Source organism: Diorhabda carinulata, chromosome 3 (assembly GCF_026250575.1).
Source record: "Diorhabda carinulata isolate Delta chromosome 3, icDioCari1.1, whole genome shotgun sequence".
Lineage (NCBI taxonomy): Eukaryota > Metazoa > Arthropoda > Insecta > Coleoptera > Chrysomelidae > Diorhabda > Diorhabda carinulata.
In genome coordinates, this window is record NC_079462.1 from 21,352,720 (window position 1) to 21,373,232 (window position 20,513).

Below are 20,513 nucleotides of genomic sequence, written 5' to 3' on the forward strand. Positions count from 1 at the left end.
TCCAAATTTAATATTATGCTTTACATGTTTCCCTCAAGTTTCCCTGAAAAAAAAAATATACAAGGCTGTGTAATTGTAAGAAGCGCCAGTCTGCCGCTTGACTATTGATTGTTCATACTGGCAGTTATTTGAAAATTATTATAATATAGAGGCAAAGAAGAGATATACAGATTTTATGTGGAAAAATTCAAGATATTAGTACCGGCAATAAAAGGTACGAAAGGAAAGACGTTTGAGGAACGTTCTAATAAATGAACTGGTAGTTGTTAGTGTATTATTCGAGAAAAGCGAAATAAATTTCGGTCTCTATTCACGCCATGGTAATAGTCCGGTCAAATTATAACAAAAAAGTAATACTCAAATAACAGAAATTCCAACAGATATTTATTTTGGTGGAGACCTTAGGTTTACTATTAAAAATAAGCTCCCAGAAGAAAAAAATTACTCAACATCAATGGTGAAAATTTTGTGTCTCTTGTATTTTATATTATGAATATAAAAAATGGAAAAAAATTGATCTCTCTGATATATCGCGAATCTAAGCCGGAAAATGTCAACACTTATATAAGTTGGAATACGCTGAGAGATTCTCACTAGAATTTCATTCATTTTATGGGCGAGTGTCATTTTTTCAAAAGGAAATGCACCTATGCATATGAAAGTAGTTAGACTATGTGTACGACGATATCATTTGCATCCGTAAAATTTGCAGCAGCTAAATTCAAACGTAATCGTACAGGTTGACTGATGACAAGCGTACACGACGGCCAAAAGCTGCGACTACCAGCGATATCATCGAGAAAGTTCAGCAAAAGTCGTATAAATATTAGGGAGTCACCTTGGATCAAAATCGCATACAAATGAACATCCCCTGGCTTTATTGACGTGATTTAAACCAAATGAGTCGGAATTTATAGCTATAGATAGAGCCTAGATTCACTACCACCCTCTTAAAATAAAATAGTCAAGACGGTGTATTGCAAAAAGCAAATCTGCTCTGATAAAGGCAAAGACGGTTTCATTGACCGGAAAAGTGATGAGATACCTAGTCGCGAAATTGTATTCATCAACTACCTTCAAAAATATAAAATAATAAAAGAAGAATATTACAAAAAAACGACAGGATTTGAAGAAAAAGAAAGTGCTTGACCATCAGTATAAACTACACTCCGGTGATTGTTATGGCTAAAATTACACACCATCCAATGATGGTTGATTGTTCATACTACAAATACAAAACGAGTGTAAGTCGTCCTTTTTGCATAACTGGAATATATTACCAGATTCATTAGGCCCTTCTGATAGTTTTCAACGACGCTTTTTTTCTGAAATGCTCGAATTATATATCTACTACGAACCCAGTTGGTATGACCTCCTAGGTCGCTGTATTTGGGAACCTACCAGGGTCAAAAGAAAATACAGGTCACTCAACCTTATAGTAAAAACAGAGGTATTTAGCGAAATCTACAAGCTAATCCAGGAAAAAAAATTAAACTTAAAGTATCTGCAAGTCGATAAATCCATAAAGCTAGAGAGCAGAGGAGAACTAATTGGCTAAATGCTTAGCATGATGTACACAGACATCCGATTTGAAATAATTATCAATGATCACTAGCCATGGGTTAATAAAGATCTTCCTCAAGTTCGAAATGCATATCTGTGGGATACAGATAAGTCGAATCGAGCAAAAGAAACGGGATTTGAAATTTTTTGACCAAAATGTTAACTGTTCATATCACTAGAAAAAGCACACAACGATCATTATTTTAGACCAGATCCCTACCGTGGTCCCATGAGAAATTACACCAACAATGAACAGAACGGAAAGGATTAGATGAAGCTCTACAATATAAACCTCCCAGGCCAGAAGATTCATAGCCGTATCGGCAAAGAACTCTGAGAACTTCATGAGATGTCTAGAAACGAATTTAAACTAGTGGTCAGTCTTCTCATAGGTAATTGTCACGTCATATATCATCTTAATAATATAATCATGGGAGAACATAACTACAGATTCTGTGAGCAAGCCATAGAGACAGCAAAACATCTATTCTGAGAATAAAATGCCTATTGCAGCAAAAGGCTTAGACACCTCGAATGAGTAGTGCAAACATCTAGAGAAATGGGACATTAAATCTCCAAAAAAATAGGCTCCTTTGGGAACATTCTTTATATTTTAGAAGCAAAGCAATGAAATACAAAAATATCTTCTAGATATAGGTGTAGAGGAGCTTTCGAGCCAAAACGACTACCCAAACAATCTACTACAATTGGGAAGTTGGTTAAAAAACCTCAAAAAATAGCCACTCTTAGGAGGAGTCCACGTATTTTAAAGAAATAATGAGATGTAGTGCCATATATTAAAAATCTTTTCAGGTATAAATATAGAGCAGCTGAAAAGTCGTAACGACTCTAATATGACAAGCCACGGTATCCGAAGGTCTTTTGTTTTTTCTTTTCGGATAGTCTTAGGAGTAAATATAACGGAAAGAAAATGGAGATCTACAACGGTATCTGAGGTTTGCAACGATCATCTATTTGATTTCTACCTATTTTACCTTTTACTTCTACATATTTTCACACCAAAATAATTGTTTCATAACGGATTTTTTCAACTTAGAACATCTTCAAAGCACAAATAAAAAAATGAGTCAGACAAAAAATGAGGAATATAGCAGGTAGACGGGTTACTATATTTGGGTTTTGAGACAATGATAGCAACAATGGGGGTTTATCCTTCTAGGACATGATGTAGAGTACGTTAAACCGGAAATATTCTGCATTTGGTAATCATACAAAAGCGTATATATGTGTCAGATACATGCATGATTAAGGGAGAGTTAAGCTTTGAACTTGAACTTGGTGGTAAGAACATAACCGAAATTTTTAACGCGAATCTCTTATAGTCCAAGAAAATGGGCCCTCAAACGCAAATTTCTGAAGTCAAAAATAATAATTAACATTTTTCACATTTATAACAAGCTCAGATTTTTCGAATTACAAGATAAAAATGGAAGATCAATCATTTATAATCAGAAAAAACTTCCATCGAATTAATATTCTCAATCTGAACACGTAATTTTATTAGTTTATATTGAAATATTTTGCAATTTATCTTGTTTACTCTCTAACTTTGCTAAATGAGGTTTATATAATAAAAACAACCGCAAAAGTATATTTCGGATAACGACAAAGCAAGAAATAATCGCCTTATTTTGTTTTCGATTCTAAATTTGTCATGTTCTCATCTCGTCGCAAATTCAAACAGAATTTTCCTGAAATAAGGATAATAAGGACTAGTCATTATGCTGCCACTTTGTGTTTCTGTATTTCTTATAGAAGTTGAGGAAAGTTTAAGCTCCATTTTGACTTTACATATAACAGGAAGGAAAAGTTACATATATATTATCCTAAACGTATATGAAAATTTATGTATGCATAAGCTATCTACAACGCGATTGTTTGTGATAAAAACTTGCTAAAATTAAAAATGAAAAATTAAACTCAACGCTAATGCCTTTCGGCTTATTATGGTTTTCTTCGAATACTTTGAATATTCCTTTGTATTATGGCACAGTAGTCAGTTCTGATATATTTATTCCGACATTCGAGTTTTTGAAGAAATTAATTTGTTATCGACTTTATCGATAAATTAATTAAACTCGTTGCTTCTAATTACCTTTATCAATTTCCTTTTGTTTCAAGCAAATTTATTATATTAGTTTTTGTTTAAATTCGCATTTTTTATTTATTTGGGGAATAGAACGTATACAAAAGAACAGACTCCTGTTTAGTTATATTTTAAAAAAATATAAATTCAGTCTTTTTGTATGTTAGAGCATAATCTCCTTTTTATTTAAATCTGTTCTACCTACTCGTTCCTTCTTTAATAATGTCCATTTGCGTTATCGTGTTTTTCCTCATTTTTTGTGCAGTTCGACAGTTACCAGGCTGGGAGTCCAGCCACACCCAAAGCACTCAACAAGTGTACCACAAACAAAAAAATTCAACTCAACTCCAACAACTGGGAATTCAGCTGCAACCATCCCGGATTTCCCAGTCTTATTTTTAATATATAGAGATCTAAGTTTTTTTTAATTTATAATTGCTTTTTATTCGTTGTGCTCTTTTGGATGCACAGTTGATGCAAATTTATTATTTTTTTGATAAATTTATTTGTTGCTAATTTTTTTTATTGTTCACAGTGATATATATTATTTTGGAGAATCGTTTGTTTTTATCAATTTAACTCATAAAGGGTATGTCTAGCTTTTCCACCTTTTTTTAATCACTCTAAGCATCGTTCGTTAAAAAGCTGGTGGCATCCAATTCAATATTAATTGTTCAACCCATGTAAATACCAGTTTATATAATTTAACTCAGGCTGAATAATACAAGTACTTCCTGAAGAAGAGTCTCCAGCTGGGCAAGTGAGGTTACAAGTTTGGCTGTCACGTCAAATGTAATTTCAAATATTGCATAAAATTTTACAATAGGACAATTTGTTTAATTTTTAATGTTTAATGTATTAGTACTGAAGTGGTAAAAGTAGCAATTTTAAATCAATTAATTTAGAAACTATAACAAAAAAATAAACCGAAAAATCTGTTTTTCGTATACTACCATTCTTAAAACTTCAAAACATTATAAATTCCATCTTTACAATATAAAGTTCTGTTCACTGAAAAAGCAATTACGTTTTGCCTGCCTGCCCCAGAAAGCGACCATTATTGCCGAATTAGAAGATGGCTGCTCTATTAGAGGACTTGCAAGTCGTCTAGTTCTTAATGCGAGTACCATAGCGAGAGTGAAGAAACGATGGGATGATAAATATGGCAACAAATGTCAAGTAAATTGGCCAGCAAGATCAAATGATTGGTTTTTGTGGATATACGACGTCTGGCTATTAGACAACGAGACTGGTAACGAAAAAGGATTTTCTTATAAAAATTATTCTACATTCGATTGCTCCCCTTTCATCACCACACACCTTTCCTTACGTTTGTTCCATTGATCGAAGCAGTGCTGGAAGTCTTCTTTGGTGAGGTCCTTTAAGAGTTCTGCCGTTTTTTGCTTTACCGCTTCCGTCGACTCAAATCGGGTCAAAGAAGATCTTTTTCCAACCTTTCAAGGAACAATTTATAGCACTCAGTTTTTTTAAATTTAACGAGAAGTTTGAGATTGATACGTTGCTCCTGTTTTTCGTCACACACGGTTTTCGGCACGAGAAAAAAACATGTTCGTTCCAAACCGCTACTTCACAAATACTATCATAGTGACGGAAACGTGTTTTGGGACGTGCATAGACAAGATATCTAGTTCCCCAACTCACTACTCGTTTTTTACCCCACCCGTCTAGGGAGCCCTCTAGGCGTGCAGTCTCGTTATTTAATAGCCAGACCTCGTATTTAATTAGCAAAGTTTATAAAACGTAATCTGCGTCTTGGAAAAAAGTATAAAAAACGAATAGTGACTTGATACCATTTTAAACATATAATTAATAGTACCAATGCATATTTTTCATAACTTCCAATTCAGTTAATTTTCGTTACATCACATTTATTATTCATATTGTTTAACATTAAAAAAAGAAGAAAAAATATTTATAAGAACTTACTTAGCCCTTAATGCTAGCTGTCTATCGTTCGGACAAACGAATCTATTGGCTTGCTGCTCTTGCCCATAGTCGACCATTATAAGAACGACGTAATGAAAAACTCAACAGAATTGGATCCTATTCTCTTGTGTACCTGGAAATCAGAACAAATACTTGAATATCTAGTTGGAAAATATATGAAAATCCACACAATTACTGTTGTATTACGTAAGCTTTAATGCTGACGACACGATTTTAAAAGACAATTTTATTTTTTATGTTTGAGTGAACAGATTCCGTTGACCTCAGCTTCTAGATTAATGAAAAGTGTAGGCAAGAACGGAAAGTAGAGTTTTTTGGACAATTACTGATATCACAGAAAAGAATGTTCTCTAAAAAATGTACTTTCTTACAGTTATGTTTCACCAAAAATGTTTGTGACTGCTCGTGATAGTCAGTTAAATAGCGTGTTCGATAAATTTGGACACTAAAGTGTATAGACCTTTGAAATTATAATTTTTTTTTCTTTGAAGTTGAGTTTTCACTTATTTCATTTCGGAGACGAATCTGTTGAAATATACTACTCTACTTTGTACTAATTATGATCAGCTGCTTGTTGACGCCGATAGGACAAAGATAAAAATTATACGAGGATATATTAAAAAATTCTTAGCCTACTATAGAACCAAACAAAATTTAAATGTCAAAATATCTTATTTCTAATTATATTCTCCTCTTAATTGGATACATTTATTACAGCGAACCTGCAACGTCTCTAGACCTTTAAAAAAAATGTTTCTTCTTGCTCTGCAAACCAGACCTCCACAGCTTTTATTACCTCCTCGTTGGAAGAAAATTCACGACCTTTTTTTTCTTTTTTCAGTTGAGGAAAGAGATGATAGTCGGACGGAACCAAATCTGGTGAATAAGTGGAGTGTTCTAGTAATTCCAACCCTTACTCACAAATTTTTTGCATGACAACTTGAAATTTGTGTGCTTTTATAACTTTCCGAGTCTTTTCTCTTCAATTTGTACCTCTAGAGTGGTCAATATATGAACAGTTATTGTTCTACCCTTATCGAAAAAATCAATCATGATTACTCCATAGCAATCTAAGCAGATTTTTGGACACAAAACTTCTTAGGTCTTTGAGAACCAGAGTATCACCATTCCATCGATTGTTGCTTTGTTTCCAGATCGTGGAAATGTACCAAGTCTCATCCTTAGTAACAATTCGGTTTAAGAAGTCTACATATTCAAATATTTGGGGATCCATTTTGCAGTAATTTTTCTCATGTCCAAATTGACGCGAACTATATGATGAACGCGTTCGTATGAAATATTCAGTGCTTCAGATATCCGTTTTAGCCCAATTCGACGGTCTGATAAAATCGGGGCCTGACACAGATGTATGTATTGCTTGCACTAAATAACTAAATCTACTTTTTTCGAATGCATTTGGATGAATTTTTAGTTTTTCTGTATGTGTTTTTTTATTTCATCTGTGATATACGATAGACTTGCATCCTGATGAATGACATCATTGGTTAATAAACCCTGAGACTCCCATTATCATTCTTAGACTTTTAGACTGAAATCTCTGTAAAATTTCAATATATGAATTTGCAGCTGTTCCCCATAATCCTACTCCATAGGTCCAAACTAATTTTAAGATGGTTCTGTAAATTAATTTTTTTTAATTGATAATTCGGTACATGCTTCTCTACTTATGACCTATTTGTTTTTATGTTTTTACTCCAATTAAATTTTTGTTCTAGTGCATACCCAGATCTTGTGGGATTCCTTTGCCGTTCAGTTTTACTGGCGGACATATTTTCTTACGCGTTGCGAGTGTTTATTATTGGTTTTACTAGGTAGATGAAGATGGGCGGGCCTATTCCAAGCGAGTATAATCCAGTCAAAATAAACATGCAAATCGTAACATCATTCTACCATCTTTGCACATTAAATTTTCTGAATGCGCTATACAAGAATAGTTGTAGTTTACTTATTCGAAATTTTTCAACAGATATTTGAATGTAGATTTATTTCCTGTACTCAAATTTGATTTTTCCCTGAGAAGTATGAGTAATGAACAAAGGGATTGTTTTCATCAAGATTCAATAAGGGTTTCGGGATGAAAATACTGTATCACTGTTAATCATAAATTGAAGAAACTGGAGAATAGAATGTTTCTCTAACTATGACCTATATAACTAATGATAAATTACTTCCAGCTATGGTATAAAAACCGTGTTAACTATTTTTATGTTTTTGACGAGCTTTTATATTGTTTAGTATTGACGTATTCGTTCACGTTTTGTATTTATAAAGATTATATTTCATGAACACATATTGAGGAAAAGAAATTTCATTTCATACTATACCATAATATTGTACATTACTTTTTCAGTCCGGGAAATACATTATAGGCCGATTTATAAACTTGACTTTCACTTTGCGTTTCCCGTTGACGATTGCTATAAAAAAATTTAAAAAATTGCATAATAGCATTCATATTTGCCGTTTGACGTCGCCGTTTACCGTGGGTGTCTTTCAACATAAACGAATTACATCTTTTCTCGTCGGCAGTTCGTAGACAATCATATCCGCTTGCGTTTGTCATGTGATTTTGCCTAATGCTCCCAATAAAAAAACTCCTCGTCAAGTTTATAAATAGGGTCAATAGACGTCACACGGCAAATAGCAACGACAAACAGAAAGTCGAGTTCGTGAATACGGTCAGTAGACGTCAAACGGCAAACGGCACCCGCAAATAGCAACAGCCAACGGAAAGTGAAGTTTATGAATAGGGGCAGTAGACGTCGAACGGTTAACGGCACCCGCAAATGGCAACTGCAAAGGGAAAGTCAAGTTTGTAAATATGGTTAGTAGACGTCGAACGGCAAACGGCACTAACTAATAAAAAATAATGGGAAAAATAACATCAGTTCTAAGCTTTAAAACAGCAGAATATTACCTATTTTCTTATACATTAGTTAATTTCTTTCACTGACTTCAGCGGAAATAATTGTCTGTCGCTGGTAGTAACAACTATACATCATCATGAAATGTTATGTTCTACTGACGTTACCGAAATAGTTATTCATATTTAGAGATGTATGTAAGAACAATAAAGTTCAAGACAAGTAAATATACTTATATCCCGTGAAGTGGGTAAATAATTTTTTTTCTCCTTCACCTTTTCCCAAGTGCCTTAAGAAGGCTATAATTATACCTCTGCATAAAGAAAGAGATAAAAATCAAGCATCGAATTATCGCCCAATTGAACTCCTACCCACGTTATTTAAGATCATAGACAGATTGGACAAAAAGAGACTTTTATCATATCTGTTTATATATAAAATACTTACTTTCCATTAATTTGGGTCTTTGAGTAACAAATGCACAAATGATACTATATTCTTCCTCCTTCATAATGTCTACTATAGCCAAAACCGCCATCACTCCATTGCAACAACTTTTGGTGATTTTTCTAAGGGTTTCGATTGTGTTAATCATAATATTTTAATTAACAAATTGCAGTACTATAGTTCAAGTCATGCCTTACCAACAGAAGTCAGCTTTTAAGGGTTGATAGAACGATGTCTTCTTGGAAGCCAATAGAATGTGGAGTCCCCAAAGCTCAGTACTAGGCCCTATTTTGTTTCTTCTGTGTATAAACGACATCGACTATCTAGACATCAGTGGTAAAATGTGTCTATTTGCAGATGATACTAGTTTCTCTAGGAGCTACACTGATTTCACTTCATAGGACCATATCTAATGACCTAATCACCTTTAAATCATGGTGCAATACTAATCTTCTCTGTCTCAACGTTTCTAAAACCAAAGTTTTATCATATAAAAGTACATTGCTGCCTTTTTTTTAAATAAAAACACCATTGATGTCTGTAAAATTCTTATTGTTTGTTGTAGACAATTCCTTGAAATGGGAGTTATATTTAATTAAGCTCCTCCTGTTTTGCACTGAGATCAGTTTCCAAAGAACTAAACTTATCCATCTCCTTAACAGCCCTTATTGAGTCGCATCTTCGATATAGTCCTTAAGGGAAGAGATCTTTTCTGGGGTACGTGTGGTGCGACTTAATTTGAGCGAATCTTCAAACTACAAAAGAGAGCTGCTAGATGTTTACTCGGACTAAACAACAGGGCTCAATGCAGGAACTTAAGATTAAAAATTCTGACTCTTATTTCCCTATTCATCTTTGAATCTTTTTGTCTAGTTCGTTAGCACGATTCTCCAATTAATTTCAGAAAGGTCGCTGCACGGCTATTCACTTAGAACGACCTTTACCTATTTACTCCACGTTCAGAATTAGTTAAGGGCTCAATATTTTACAATGCAAAAAATGCAAAATCACTTGCCAATTGAAATCAAAGTGCCTTCTACTCAGTAAATGACTTCAATTCTAATAATAATATTTAATTCCGGGCATGCTGCATACTGGCTTAATTCTTGCTATGGACTTATATTCTAATTATTACCTATCTCTATAATTTTGTTATTCATTGTGGTTTTGTTCTGTATATTAAAATTTTATTGGTTTTATCTTTATTTATTTTTTGTTTACAAATTGTAACATTTGTTTGATGATAAAGCATTACTCTCTCTCTACCTAATCTTTAATTTTTATAAATTTAATTTAATACTTGTTGCATAAAGTTGTGAAAGGGTTTGATCGGTTTTTATAGCATCATAAGCATTGTTATTTTAAATGGATATTGAAGAATCAGCAAATATTGCTACCAAAAAAAAAGTAAGAGGTGTGAAGCATCGTATCAATACTTAGAGAAATGGTGCCAAACAAAGACTGCTACTGCAGTTTCACAAACCGTGCTTCTACGGAGCTTTCCCGAAAAAACTGAACTGAACTAAAGTCTCCATCAAGTTTTCATACAAAATGAGAAGAAAACAAGAAAACATTTATCCATATTTACAAATAATGTTCATAAATATTCTGCATTTTGATTCAAATTGTTTGAGGGTTAAAAAATTAACTATAAAACACATCATTTTCTCATTACTTAATTGAAATAAAATCAATGAAGAAAAAAATTTAACAAGACGAATTTGGAAGATTTGATAACAGCAATTGTTTTTATGCGTCGCATCGGCTAGTCTGCTAAGTAATTAAGGGCGCCAATATAATTTATCGTTACAACACAATAAATTGATTCTATCAATCAACTACATACTTATTTTATTTAAGGGAGATGTTTGTTTGGACAATACCAAGCAGTGGAAATACTTTTCATGTAAAATAGAAACACTTAAGTGCTAATCGGATAAGCTTTATTTTTGTTGGTTCCTTTGATTTTTTCAAACTGTGTTATACATAGAGAAAAAAAGACTGTTTCTATGAAAATTTTTGTATTTTTCTCGCAATCGAAAGCGGAAAAGAAGGTATGAATCAACAGATAAACATATACGAGGAGTGAAAATTGAGTAGTGAGACTGATATTGTTAACGCGCTTTTGGTAATCCTGAAAAAGCGAAATTTCTACCATATAATTTGCTCTAAATACATACATATTTTTCCTAGCTACATGTAATCATTAGATCTCTATCAGCTGTGTGATTATATATGTGTATTAGTAGGACTTGTCACAAAGCTTCAGAGGCAGAATCACGCCTCTTGTACAAATTTTGTACAGAAATAGGCGATTCGGCGACTAAAAATAACGGTGAAGTATAGAAGAGTTTGTTACCAATTCTATGAGCTATACACAGGTGTTTCATAGACATGAAAGCAGGGCCATGAAAGCGTCGAAAATGGAAACGATGCTCAACTGCTTCTTTGAGAGCCGCTGGATAGTATATTTATCTCAAACTGTTTCACCATTTTTACAATGGATAATTATAAAGACCTGTAAATTCTATGAATTACCATAAAATTTATCTGCACTAGAATTGCTACAGACTAGAAATTAGAAATCAATTTCACCAACATATATATTATGCAGTTGAGTTATAATAAGTTGTGATGTAATTCAGGATTTGTTTTCTTCTTCGACTCTCAATGGTTTTTTTACATATTGCTTAGTAAGGCCGGTGTGAAGAAAACAAAGATAAGAAATCTGAGAAAGGTAGCCTGGGATAATTAGATCATTGGGGAAAACGTGGATTTCTCCATAAGCTGACCGGCAAGTCACTTTTGGTGAAGCTGTTGTCTGATAAATAGAAAAATAAAATAAAATAAGTTTTCACATAGTACCATTGCAAACATTTGATAACAAGTTGGGTCATAAAAAGCACGTTGAGCTATAAAAATGCTAATTGCGTAAACGTATGGTATCTGGCTCTTAAAAATCCACTGGCTATGGAGTGTTTCTCGGCACTATGTCGCACATTGCACTTCTGGGAGTTTTTTATAAACGGTAATTCAACGCCTGGGGCGCTAAAGAGAGAGCTGACGAACCCCACCAAAGACTACGTCAGGCATCTAAAGACGCGAAAGCAGCAAGACCACGACTAGCGGTGAAGACAAATAGAAGAAAATCCTGCCAATCCGAGGATTGGCAAGAACTAGAGTAGGTACCACTTTAGCAAGAGGATCCACTTTCTAAGGTCGTTTATAATCGTAATAAATCAGCTAATAATTCGATGCTCCTAGAGGCTGCGAAAACACACACCAAAAGCGAACACCTGAACTGAAAAAAAGGAAAAAAGTGCGCCAAGGAAAAGAAGAGAATAGCCGGGAACTTTCACTAAACCCATGGAAAGTTCGATGATTTGTTTTTAGAATCCTGGAATTTTGTATGCTTTGTAACATGCGAGAATCGTCAAATATCCATTTTATAAAATTAATAATTGCTACTTAGTAGTCATTAGGCATTATCGTATGCTCACTTCAAGTAATAATAATTTTTCAATTTCCCTCTTTTGTTTTGTTCGGTTAATGCAATTTCATTTTTAGATTCTACCGCACCGAACCACTGCTGGATCACTAACAACTAGACCATAGCGAAGAGTTGATTCAATATAATGTTTCAAATGTAAATAACGTAAATTCTATGTAAGATATTTCCAGGTGTTCGATCTTTTTTACGTTTTGTACCTTTTGTTCCATTGAAAAATTGATAGCGTCTAATTAAATATTATTTGTTCACTCTATCCCAGTATCACTTATATATACTTCAATAAGGCCTGAATACAATTTACTGGGGAAACATTGTGATTATTGGAATTAAAATTGCAGTCGCTTTGGGCTGCAAAACCAGACACTTATTAGTTGATGTCTTAATAATATACAATAATTTGGGTAGTCCTGTTGCATTTACATAGTAAGAAATGAATATTGCTCTATTCTATTAAAGTAATTACTGAGTAAAGCATAATTTACAACATATTTTCTTGCCATCCTTTTATTAATACTAATATAATAACAACAAGCTTTGTGTCCCAAATAAAATTCTTTTTCAGGGTCTAGAATTCATAAATTTTCTATTTTTATTTGCGCCTGAAACTATGCGTCAACCAAATTCTTATCAAATGATAACAAACAACTAAACAACGGTTGTACGTGAAAATAATTAATATGTTTTATCTATGTATGTACGAAAATTATACAGCAATACAGAAGTAGCTCATAAAAGCACATAATATACGAAAATAATGAAACTTTTTTGTTGAAACAGAAATACCAGCGATACCTGTTATTAATTAAATCATAAACTCTTTTTTGTATGTGGTAAGACCCATGAATAACTGGAATAATTTAAAAAAATATTCCAAATTTTATATGAAACAACGTTATCCCCTACAAAGTACTTTCCCATTGGTGTTTCCACTGTTTGACACAATTTTGTACTCATCTGTTAAAGGTTATTAAGCAGATCCATTTCTTGTTAGCGTCTTCAGAGTCTGAAGGTAAATTGTAGTGGTAGTAGTAGTGTCTGATGCGCGGTAAACTGTAATGTATAAACGGTGTATTCAGGAACCTCGTATAATTGAATTTTTACCATGTTGCCATTTTTGTAAGCAGTTTTGATATCAAATAGTTTAGCAACAAAATTTCACAGCTTCACGTTGTTTACTCAAACTTTGCGTTATAAAAAACGAAACAAGATTGTAGAGTAAGTAAAACAATCACTGCAGGAAAACAAAGCAAAACACTTCGATATCACAGACGGTCCCGCGGAAAAAACGCGTAACATGAGAGATCCTCTCATAACGATGCTATACCGGCTATTATTGGGTTCTTGTAGTATATGGCTGTAACTGAAAATTATTTTTTTTAATACATTACTTTGATAAATATTTTTTCTTATTTCGGGTAAAGAATTAAATAATAAGTCACGTTTCGTCCTAATTATTATTTATATAATCATTAACATTTAACTTGAAGATAATATCATAATTCATTTCATTAGTCATTAATAACAAGTGGTTCTTTCAGAACGCATAATGCCTGTCAAAGTTATTCATACATTTCTACGGAACGAAACGATTAGTAACAGGAAAACCTTGTTGTTATATCAAGCTTATTAGATATAGAAACCTCAATGAAAGTTATTACAGTTGATATAAGCTTATGAGTTTACCAGATTTAAAAATGAAGACTTAACATTTATTGAAACTGCACTGGTGAAGGAATCTTTAACAACTGGTTCATTACAACAGGTTATTAAACAGATACATTTCTTGTTAGCGTATCGTAAAAAATGTTGTCCTTTGATAACTTCTTCGGACTACACGTTTCTACATAATTAGATTGAAAATCCTCCTCCTATAATTATATAATGCAGGTGTTCCAATCTAGTATAGATATGCATCACTTTTTTCATTCATAGCATCGACATCTGACACCTAAATAAATTGTATATTCTTTTTTCAATTTTGAAAAATACAATTGTGAGACTTCCTTATTGACAGTCATCATTATCCATTTTTCTTTCCATTAATTAAATTTTTTCACAACATTCCCTGGCAAGCAGTGCGATTTTCAACAACTTTGATTTTTTTGTAAATGAAGTTGAAAACAAATAATAATCAAAAATTGTATTATCTTAAAAATATGTAAATCATAATAAAATTGAACACTTAAAATTACGTAAATAAAAGTGACACAAATTGGTGGATAATTAAAGGAAAGAATGACCTACACTCTGATTAAGCACTTTGATATACATTTCAAAATTCCTACAAGTAATTTCAAATGATACTATAACGATAATTCTAGAATCTTTTGTTTTTTAATTCTTCTAATCTGCTAATACCTCAAAAATCCTTTGGATCACGGAGCGGAGATGCGCCATGAGGGTATTGGAAAACTTTCTTGTCTACTTTAATCATAGTATACAAAAGAAATCAGTTTCTACTTGATTTCGAACTTATCTGTGGCAAGATGCTCTTTATGCTGTATACCTAGTTTAATTGTGAACATTTTATTAGTTTTATGGTATCTTCCTAATTTATATTTTCCTAACTTAAATATACTTATTAGAGAGTTTCTTTTTGTTTTTCTAATTAGCTCATTTCTGTTGAAGCTGAAGTTTTATTTCGACTACAAAACTTCATAAAATTAAAAGAAAATTCATCGAAAACATCTAAAATTAGATTTCACGTATTATTCTTTCAAAAAAAGTTCTGTGAATTGAAAATTCTTCATCTAATTATGTAAATGAAATTAATTGGAATGCAAAGACTTCCAGAAAAAGAAGTCTGTAATATTCATGACTTTAAAATCTTTAATTGAAGTACGTCTTGTGGTTAGGTTAGACAAAATAATAATATAGTGCCAAAATGTTGAAAAGAATATTTCATACTTTTAGATTAGATATAGATTTAGCAGATTTATAATGATAAAATGATTAAGTGCTATTAACTTAACTCGTATTATAAATATTTTCATAATCAGTTATAAATACAGATCTTCTTTAATTACATTTACTTTGTTTCCAAAATTATAATAAGAAAATGTTGATTATCCTTATTACAATAGATGGATATGGAATCAGATAATCTCCTAAAGGATATTTTTTTCACGCATACAGAAAAGGGTTGAAATAATGCCCACTAAAATCAGATTTAGTATAGTAAAAGCTATTAGGTACTTGCAAACAGATTTGCAATAAAATACTAGAATAATTATTTACGTTATAAGTCCGAGAAGTGATTTAGTACGGTACCAGATAGATGTTTATGAGGCAGGAGCCGAGTAGCTGAGTCAAGAATATCTAATCAAATACCGTAATAATTACTTCACGGACGTATATCGTAATATGTGTTTTTTCATACTGTTTTCGGTTTGAAATAAAGAGTAAAATTATATTGAAATATGAAATGTTACATTTGACAAATTTACTCAAAAATACCTCCTTTGATTATTCTCTTATATATTTAAAAAAATAAAAATGAACAGAAGTCACAAAGCTAACATTGTAAACAAAGGCAGACACTGAATTTTTAGAAATACAAAAAATGTTTTCCAAAAGAATGACTGATAATTCAAATAAAATATGTGGAAGAATCCGTCGAGAGCAAAAAAAATATCTAGAATGATACAAAGGAGTGAAACTTTTGTACAACTGTTAAACCAAAACCACAACATCTTCCAGCATTATTGAAAATAAAAAAGTACATCCAGTAATTCCTATAATAAATTTTTCTGGTAACAGTAGTTGCACCATTACTGTTAACATTCCAAAATTAGATTAAAAGTTTAATTATTGATGTTGATTGATTTTTCATTTTTATGAAAAAAATGGTATTGTTAATTCCATAAATATTCACAAACTATATAAACAAATGTATCCATCTTAGTTACCTTAATAAAGTTTTCGACAGTATATACATTAGATAATGAAAGTGTGTAGTGGATAATGGCATGGAAATTGATCCTTCACACATTAATGTTCCAATAAGACAAGGTGATCCTTGAAGCGATAAAGGACATCGATAAAAAAGGGGAACCAGTCGTTTTTTTATCAATATTATCTCGAGTGTTTCTATAATAATGTTTTCAATAGAATTAAACAAATAGAAAGATCGTCGAAAATAAGGATCAGATTACATGCATATTTCTGCACTTTAGGCATTTTTAGATTTTCTGCGTATTTCATTGCGGCCCATATTTTTCAATTTTGACGATATATTTATAGTTATGTTAGTGTTTTTTTCAAGTTTTTGTATATATTTACTAAAATTTTTGAGTATTTATTATACCTCTTAGAGGACGAATGCAAATTGTTCGTCACTTTACCTGTATTTCAAAAAGGTCGCTACTAATGACAGTTTTCTCAACTACCTACCTGCATCTGTAGGTACAAAACAATATACGTCTTCCTTGAAAAATTAAAAGAATGTCAAATTGAAACGTATGTAAAAATATAAAGTTTGGATTTTAGCCCATAACCTTACTTAACTTAATCTAACTATTTAGTTACTATTATTTAAATGTTCCTTATGAATAATAAGCTTGTCAAAGTGAAATGCACCATTTGTTTTTCTTTTTGGTTCCGATATAGAAACCCATCGACCAATTTTCCTCTAGGGATTAAGTGAACCCTTAAATTCTGTCGAACAATTTACATTCAGAGTAGGTAATCTTTGCCTAAAGTTTACAATATTTTTACAGTTAACATTTATTTTTCAATATGAGTCTTTTCACATCAGCTTCTTAGTATTTCCTATCCTCATCAAATAGCCTGCCCATCAAAATTTCTTTCTTAAGCAGGATGTGACATCTACGCGTTTTGAAGTTGCGAGAGGGAATAAAATATGCTTCTTGTTTTCAATGGTTTTGCAAAACGGTCATCCGTATAAATGGGTATTTTACATGTATATCTTGAAAGAGTTTGAGCGTTGGAGCTCGAAATGTGTTCAAAAATATTTGAGTGGATTCAACCTTTTCCGGAACTTTGCTTGGATGGTGAATCTGTTTTTTGTAATCCCTATGGAAAATTGGTTAGCATTTGTTAACAAAAAATATATCCTTTTATGAAATTTTCATTCAATAAGAATTTGATTGATGTAGGTCCTAGTAACTACCATATATTCAATAGATCTGAAATTATAAATAATACCAAATAGACCAACAGTCTGGAACACCTCTTAATAAAAGGACTTTCGAGAAACGGAAGCTTTATTTCCGTGGTTCGCATCGAATATACTCTTGAAAAAATCAATACCCGATGAGAGCATTTTACGAAAAAAAATAGATATTAAACAGAAACAATTTCAAAAAGTAAAAAAACAAAATAATTTTAGTTCTGTTCTGAATAAAAATTATAAGTTGAGAGATTTCCACCTTTTTCTGTTTTTATCAAAGTATGATTTGACATTGACAATTTGCATAAATATATTAATCAATAGATCATCTGCAACATGAATAACAAAATAAAAATATGTTTCAACCACAAAAAATAAATTTCATCAAGTTGTTAAATTTCAAAAATATGCAGCAGTCTTCAATTAAATCATTCGTAGTTTCATTGAAATTTATAGATTGTAGTTAAAGGTCTTTTTAATCATTTAATTTTCTTGTGTTCGATTCTATTTCAAAAATTTTAAAATTTTTTTGATATTACATGGAATGTTAATGCAGTTTTATTTCCTTTCGTATTGATTTATTTAGAAAAAAGATTTAAAGGACTCTTTTATTACGTGTAATGAGTTGTGCAAAATGTACTCGTCGTTAACTACTTGATGAATGAGGAAGATTGCCTCCAACCACCTTTGGTTATACTTTATTAATAAATGGTTGGTGTCTTTGACATAAATAAATTTTTATATTTTTATAACAGATTTTAAAATGAGCTGATCAATAAATAAATGGGAAAACTTTATCGAACCTAATTATGATAATAATAAATTTTTATACAAATGATTTTTAATATTTTAATAAAATATTTGCCGACAATTCTGTATTCACCGAAAAATATTTACTTACTTTTAACGATACTTGTTTGTAGTTATAAGTGAGAAGTATGAAAACGCGAAGTCCGAAAACTCGACGCAAAGCGTGAGAAAAGTCGCGATAAAAATCTCGATTAGTTTTTTAGACCCACCTGCTACGCTTTTCGCAAACAAACTGACGCCTGTTGCATGTTGATATCTCAGCGTCGCGACGCCTTTTCATCGCCGTGTCGACAGGCCGTCGTTATAAGCAGGTCCGGACTAACAGCAAGGATAAACGGGTATCGCGACCTTGTGATAGGTTCGAGGTTTCAAAAGTTTATTTCCGTTTTGGTGAATAAATTTGCATTTTAGTAGTTTTATTTTTAGTAAACGTTATCATGGAATTTTACATGAAAGGTACGAGTATGAATAATCTCGTGAGTTGTTCTGCTATCGGTACATTTTCTCATATAACATACATACTTCATGTCAATTTTATAAACCTTGATAAAGGGGAAGAGAACTATCTGAAATTCATACCATTTTGTATTTACCTTTTTTTTGTTTACTAACCCGCTTGTATATAAGTATGTAACGATTTTATAGCACTTCAAAACGTCGGATAAATATCAAATTTCTCATTTATGACAATACAATGAGTTTATAAATTCATACCTTTATCGTTGTCAAGATCACCAGAATAACATGGAAAGAAATTTGTGTAATCGATTTTACCCGAATTAAATTCAAAATTTGCTTAGTGATGATAACAATACAATAATTACATAAATTCGTTACATTATTCTTGCCAAAATCACCAAAATAATATATGACGAAATCCTTTTACTCAGTTTCTTTACTTGACTCTGTCACTCAGATGGTGCTGCCATTATCAAATCCATATGACTTTTATGAAGTACCAACTGACAATAGATTATGTGTGAAATATCATGACAATTCGATCAGTCAGAAAAAATAACAGCCACTTAAGTGAATCTATTTTTGTTATTTTCATAGCAATAGATTCAAAACAATTTCATGTGTTAATTTATCAGTAATTCTTGATGAAAAAAAATGTACAAGCTCAGCAATGGCTTCAAAAATTTTTTATTGGTTTGTTAAATTTAAACGTGGTCGTACAGTCACCGATGATAGTGAACGTTCTGATCATACAATTGAGGTGGTTACTTCAGAAAACATCAAAAAAGTCCACAAATTGGTTATATCTGATCATAAATTGAAATTGCGTGACATAGCGGAGGCCGTAAAGATGTCAGAAGGCAGTGTGTTTACAATTATACATGAACATTTGACAATGAGAAAGTTATTTCAAAATGCGTGCCGCGTTTACTCATAGTCGATCAAAAACAATAACGTGTTGATGATTCAGTGCTTAACCATGTTTACACGTAATAAATCAGATTTTTTTGGATTTTTTGTGGCAATGGATAAAACTTGGATGCATCAGTTCACTCCGGAATCAAAACGATCATCATCTGAGTGGACTGTAGCCGGTAAACTACGTCCGAAGCGTCCAATGGCACAACAGTAAGCTGGAAAGGTTATGGCATCAATATTTTGTGATGCGCATGTTTATCGACTATCTACAAAAGGAAGAGACAATCAATAGCGAATACTAAATAGAATTATTGTATCGTTTGAATGCAAAAATCAAAGAAAACGGCCTCATATGTCGATTCACAAGTCTATGGCAACGAAATTCAAATTGGACGAATTGCTTTCCCATCCACCGTATAGCCCAGATCTGATCCCCAGTGGCTATTCCCCGATCTCAAAAAAATGCTCGCTTTAATAAATGCAGCTCAAATGATGAAGTAATTGTTAAAATAAGTGTTGGAATGATTGTATTGCTCTTGAAAGAGATTACATTGATGAATAAAATCGTTTTTTAGAAAAAAAATGTTATTTCTAGTTAGTCCCACAACTTATTGTGTGATATATTATGTGTGTATATCTGTATATGCTTTGGTTTTTGTTATGGTTAAAAATACTGTTATATATCTCAAGGACTTGGTATTTAACATAGTACGT

The 20,513-nt window shown here is 32.1% G+C and overlaps 1 protein-coding gene across 6 annotated transcripts in view; it reads right to left on the bottom strand.

The window, feature by feature from the left end:
- LOC130891082 (synaptotagmin-7) overlaps positions 1-18,666 on the bottom strand; it is a 73,114-nt gene extending 54,448 nt beyond the window's left edge. For 3 of the 6 annotated variants that reach the window (XM_057795611.1, XM_057795616.1, XM_057795614.1), the window contains exons 1-2: positions 18,514-18,637; positions 5,618-5,750 (exon numbers count right to left, since the gene is read on the bottom strand). In XM_057795611.1, the coding sequence (XP_057651594.1) occupies positions 5,618-5,694 (77 nt within the window). In that variant the 5' untranslated portion in view covers positions 5,695-5,750; positions 18,514-18,637. Of the gene's footprint in view, positions 1-5,617; positions 5,751-18,513 lie in introns of all 6 variants that reach the window. The other 3 variants (XM_057795613.1, XM_057795612.1, XM_057795610.1) reach the window with 2 other exon arrangements.
- Positions 18,667-20,513: the final 1,847 nt, after the last annotated feature.